This window comes from Clarias gariepinus, chromosome 16 (assembly GCF_024256425.1).
Source record: "Clarias gariepinus isolate MV-2021 ecotype Netherlands chromosome 16, CGAR_prim_01v2, whole genome shotgun sequence".
NCBI lineage: Eukaryota > Metazoa > Chordata > Actinopteri > Siluriformes > Clariidae > Clarias > Clarias gariepinus.
Window position 1 is genome coordinate 5,129,486 of NC_071115.1, and position 6,000 is coordinate 5,135,485.

At 46.0% G+C, this 6,000-nt stretch overlaps 1 protein-coding gene across 4 annotated transcripts in view; it reads right to left on the reverse strand.

The window, feature by feature from the left end:
• kcnc3a (potassium voltage-gated channel, Shaw-related subfamily, member 3a) overlaps nt 1-2,826 on the reverse strand; it is a 111,151-nt gene extending 108,325 nt beyond the window's left edge. For 2 of the 4 annotated variants that reach the window (XR_008365803.1, XM_053514748.1), the window contains exon 1: nt 2,522-2,821. Coding sequence is in view for 3 of the 4 variants with exons in the window: in XM_053514748.1 (XP_053370723.1) it covers nt 2,522-2,554 (33 nt within the window). In the remaining variant the exon portion in view is untranslated. Of the gene's footprint in view, nt 1-2,521 lie in introns of all 4 variants that reach the window. The other 2 variants (XM_053514751.1, XM_053514750.1) reach the window with 2 other exon arrangements.
• Between the last annotated feature and the right edge of the window lie 3,174 nt (nt 2,827-6,000).

Consider the following 6,000-nt stretch of genomic DNA (forward strand, 5'->3'; position numbering starts at 1 on the left):
AAATTAAATGCTCTCTCTCCATTACCTAAAAAGGTTCCTTAAAGGTGGGAACCTTTTACCGGTTGTCTGAAAAGGTGTTATAAAGCAAATCATCATTCCAACCCATATAGATTCTTCCATTTAAATGGTAAAAATTGATAGTGAGGTTATGTAGTTATCAAAAAGATGGTTGAATAACCATCAACAGAAAGGGTTCTTACTGAAAAGGTGATATGAAGCCAATCATCAGTTCAAAATGTCATTTAAATGGTTAAAAAAAAAAGAACCATAATTTTCTATTATAAAGACTGGTGCATAGTATGAATGGTAATATTTGTGGTGAGATCATTTGGTTCATATAGACATCCGATAACGTTAATGTCTCTTATAGTGAGCAAGAACGGTTCTGATGATTTAAAGAGAAAGCATTCATACTATTCTTCTATTCTTATATATATATATATATATCCAAATCCATCACAAATGATATATATATATATATATATATATATATATATATATATATATATATATATATATCATTTGTGATGGATTTGTTATTCTGCTCTCTGTGCACCCAGGACACCCCCATCCCACAGCCTTATCAATTCATGATATGCACACACACACTGACATCAAGGTCTGATTCTTTCAAGCCATGCCATGAATCAGAGCAATCATTTCCTCTCCTTTACTCTCAGCAGAGCAGTACCATTTACATATCAACATACTTGAACATCCTTTTAACCAAAAAACTGAAAAGGTTCAGCATCACCTTTATTTTTAGAAGGAAGTGTTCAAGCTTGTCTACTTGTTGCGTGAAAAAAAAAAAACACAGTCATGGAGCACAGCTTGCATTTTTACAGCCAACAGGAGGGATTTTGCACGAGATCACGACACGCGCCAGAACACACACACAAACACATACACACACACACACACACACATATATATATATATATATATATATATATATATATATATGTACACACACACACGCACACGCACAGAGCTATAAGTAGCTACTTACACTTCGCGGCTTCGGGTCTGGCTCGGTTCGTGCGGATGCGGTGCGTGCGTGGCGCGCGCCTTAATCCACGCACGCATGAACACGCGCGCGTGAGGCGACCCGACCTGGCGCAGGAATGTGGATAATTTCTTAATGAGTGGAGAAAAACCCACACACACACACACACACACTTACTCACTCACTCAGACACTTAGACACACACACACACACACACACACACACGATGGAGTCAAATCAGGAAATCTGCACGAATGGACACATCACTGCTGCGTGCGCGTGTGGTTTTTGCGAGAAAACGCAAAAAAATAATAATAACAAGCGAAATCAAAATAATGATATAATAAATGCATAAGTGAATGCAAAGCGCAGGTGTGGAGTGTGTGTGTGTGTTTCTGTGTCTAAAGGTGCAGCCTTGTCCATCCAGACCAAAGCGAGCGCGCGAGACGCGACAGCCTATCGCTCCCTCTCTCTCTCTCTCTCTCTCTCTCTTTCTTTCTCTGTTGCTTTTGTTTTTTTTTTTTCTTCCCTTTTTCCTTTGTGCACTCCCTTCTCCTGGTCGTCACCTGCTCCAAAAAATGACCAAATGTCCAATAAGGATGAGACAGATGACAGGGAGGACGCAAAAAGCTTGCGGCGGTTACGCGTGATCCGTGCGCACTTGCCGCTCTTTCTTTCTTCCTGTCGATGTGTGTGTGTGTGTTTGTTGTAATCCTTAGAGTAATCTAGTGGTCAGTCCCGTCCCCTCCCTAATTCTCCCACTGTGTGTGTGTGTGTGTGTGTGTTGGATGGATGGAGGGGAAGGTGCCAGCTGGTATACCCCCCCCCCCCCCCCCAAGACTCCACCCTGTGCCACTTAACCATCTAAGCGCCACACGCCGGATGCCGCAGCATTGCCATGCACGCATTCGTGCTATAAATAAAATCAGGAGTTCCCCCGTTGGTCTGGTGTGTGTGTGTGTGTGTGTGTGTGTCTTTCCCTGCTCGTGCACACCTTGCAGATGGATGAGGTGTGTCAGGACACAAGTGTGTATCGTGTTATTAGACAGAAACGCTGGAGATCGATGTAAGCTAGGATAGAAGCAATAACCAGAATTTGCCCTTGAGGCAGGTGATCACGTGACTGTGTTAAAAAAAAATAATTATTTTTTGATTATGCAGTGAGTGATTGGATTCCTTTCAGCCACTTAATAATAAAGCAAGACAACAAAACATAAGACGCATCTTTATGTGTAAGTGTATCTTTATTTATATATATATACTGTACATCACATCCTAATATTGAGTAGATCTCCCCTTTAATACCATAACAGTGATGCACTCTGTGTTTGTGTGAGTGGTTGTGTGTGTGCTGGCTCCTTTCTATCACGACCAGCATTAACCTTTTCTAAATTTAATAGTAATAATATAACCTGATATAATATAAAAACTAACCATATTCAATTTACTATAACAATATACTATTAATACCTACTAATTTTATATTATTTTATATTATTATACCGCTTTTCTTACCTTACTCAAGTAGAAAACTGTAGAAAACTTCATAAGAGCGCAACCGAAGGATGACTCGTACACACAGACAGCGAGAAATAAGGAACTTTTATAGCATGCAGATCATAATATAAATGTGCAGAAAGTGTTTGGATCAACAGAAAAGCTTGGGGAAAGTTTTAGAAATAACTTTCAGTTCCATTTTTTCCGGACAAAGAGTACACAGATGGTCAGCCTTACTTTATTTAAGCTAAGAAACAAAGCGGTCGATTGTTAATAAATAAATCCATTACTATATCTTACTATTACAACTAACTAACTCTATATTACACTACAAAACCAAAATCCATCAATAAAATGATCTTATGATTCAAAATTTTAATGATCAGTCTTTTAAGTCAAGTAAAACAATGATGATAATAATGCAATAATAATAATAATAATAATAATAATAATAATTTAATCTAATGTAATCATTATAAGCTTGAGATCATAACAGAAACAAGTATATTAAACAAAGCTTTTTCTGATGGAAAAAAAGCACTAGAGGTCAATATTCTGGTTGGGAAAGGAGGAACGAACCAAACTCTCTTTGAAAAAGGGAAAAAGGAAAGTTTAATTTTTGGAGGCCCAAAGACACCGTCCCAGATATGAATAAGTAATAAGTAAAAGGTGAGATAAGAGGGGGAATGTTGTTTTGACCACTGGGCCAAACAATTTAACACATATCTATTAAATATTAAATAAAAATTGTATCAAACAAAGAAACGAGGAGGAGCGATGAAGCACTTGTCAGGTATATAATCCCATGTAAAATAAGGAAGTTATGGACTTCGAGGACCCTGTAGTTAGAGCTTTGTGCGGTGTCTGGTTTTCTGACTGGTTCAGAGCTGTCTGTCTATGTTTGTCTTAAATATACTTCTTAGCTTTTTTTCTATTTAAAAATTGTTTGGTTTTGTTTAAAATTTGGTGAGATTTGCCATGACAACAGATTATGGGCAATTTGGCAACGCCAATTAGCCAAACCTGCAGGTTTTTGGGAGGAAACCCACCAAGCATGGGTAAAACATACAAACTCTATGTACACAGAGATGGGAATCAAGTCTGGCCAGGAATTGAACCCGGACCTTGGAGCTGCAAGGCGACAGTGCTAACCACTACGCCACTGTACCACCACCCTGTGGCCAGTTCACTGGTTTTCCTTCCTTGGATCACTTTTTGTACGTCCTGACCCCTGCAGCCTGGGAACACCCCACACGTTTTGGATCTGCTCTGATCCAGTCCTCTAGCCATCACAGTTTGGCCCCTTCTCACTCAAAGTCCCTCAAGTTTTTATGTTTGAATTTTTTTTTCTGCTTCCAACACGTGTTCACTTGCTGCCTAATACACTACATCACCAAAAGCATTCGCTCACCTGCCTTCACATGCATATAAACTTGAGTAACATCTGATTCCTTATCCATAGGGTTTAATATGATATATTGTAGCATTTTTACCGCTAAGCAGAACTTGGAGAGACAAGTGAGCTTCCTGGCTGCCCAATGCAAATGGCTGGGAGTACTTTATTGAGCAATACCACATTCCACAGTCACACTAAACAGACATCTATCTCCACACACACACAACCTGGCCGAAGCCACTACCCCAAACACCTTTCCCCAACATGGTGAACACATCATAACCCCTCCCGCAAAGCATGATGGTCGTCTGTCAAACCCCACCCACGCCACACTGCCCCCACCCGAGCTGTGACCGTCCCCGGTCACCATGGCGAACTCAGTCCTGGAGGCGTGACGGTGGCCGGCGCTGGCGTTGTGAACGCCGGAGTCCTTCCGCGGGGGAAGGAGGGGTGCAGCCCCCCTCCCGAGGCGGACCGGCCTCCACAGAGTTCAATGTTTCACTGGCGTTGGGCCGATAGGGGGCGAGACGGTCTCGGTGGAGCACGACCACTCGCGACCGCCCCGTCAACCGCACCCGGTAGACTACATCGGAGAGCTGGGCAATGACCGTGCAGGGGCCCACCCAGTGAGACATGAGCTTAGGCGAAAGCCCGCTTTTCCTTCCAGGGGAATACACCCACACCTGCTCCCCAGCAGCAAAGTCTCGCCCCTGGCTGTGAGTGTCATACACGCGGCGCTGTTTAACACCGGCATCCGCCAAGTGTCTACGTGCCAACTCATGGACACGGAACAGTTTGTCTTTCAATACAAAAAAATAATCCAACCCCGGCTTCGTGGGTAAATCCACTTGTGGGGGGGACCCGAACACAAGGTCCACGGGCGTGCGCAACTCGCGACCGAACATTAACGCAGCTGGCGTCAGCTGTGAGGACTTCTGCACTGCTGTGCGATAAGCCCAAAGCACGAGAGGCAAATGTTCGTCCCAATCCTTTTGACGGTCGCTGGTAAGCACGGCGAGTTGGGTGGTGAGCGTGCGATTGAAGCGTTCCACGAGGCCGTCACTCTGCGGATGAAGGGGCGTGGTGCGGGTCTTTTTCACCCCGAGGCGCTCGCACACCGCCGCAAACACCTCCGCCTCGAAGTTACGCCCCTGATCGCTGTGCAACTGCTCCGGGGCGCCGAATCGGCAGAACACCTCATCCACCAGCACTCGAGCCGTGGTGGAAGCGCTCTGGTCAGGGACAGCAAACGCCTCCGGCCACTTGGTGAAATAATCCATGGCCACCAGCACATACCGGTTCCCGCGATCGGAGATAGGAAACGGCCCAAGAATGTCCACGCCCATACGCTCCATGGGTGCCCCCACCCGAAAGTCTTGCAGGGGTGCCCGCGAGCGCTGGGTAGGTCCCTTCTTTGCCGTGCAGATGTCGCATCTGTGCACAAAGAGTTCACTATCCGTGTGACAGCCCGGCCAGTAGAAGCGAGCGCGCAACCGCCGCAGCGTTTTAGTGACTCCGAAGTGTCCCGCACCCGCATGCCCGTGTATCATTCCCAACACTCGTGACCGCAGATTCCGTGGCACCAGCAGCTGAAAAGATTCGCCAGCGCCGCACGGTTGTTCCCAGTGACGGTAGAGTAAACCTCCCCGCAACACTAGTCGGTTGAACTGCGAGTGGAGAGCTTTTTCCTCGGGCCCCAGGTGAGCAACCGCGGCATAATCCGGTCTCCGGCCCGCGTTAACCCACCCCAGCACCCGCTGCAGCGCCGGATCCTTCTCCTGCTCGGCAGTTAGCTGATCACAGTCCATCTGGAGCACAGGCGAAACGGCTACCGGCGATGGTTTACGTGACGCGATAACTCGGCTGCACACCGGATCGGACGGCTGATTACCGACGGGGGCTCCGGAGGACTGCGCAGGGAAAACATTCGGCTTCACGGGGGTCAGAGAGTGTTCGATGTCGCGATCACCCACGCGCTCCTCCACCCGCTCGCAGTGCCGACAACGCTCTTTGCTGCACGGCCGGCGGGATAAAGCATCGGCGTTGGCATGCAGTTTTCCCGCTCGGTGCTGAACGGTAAAATGGTAGTCCTGCAACCGCT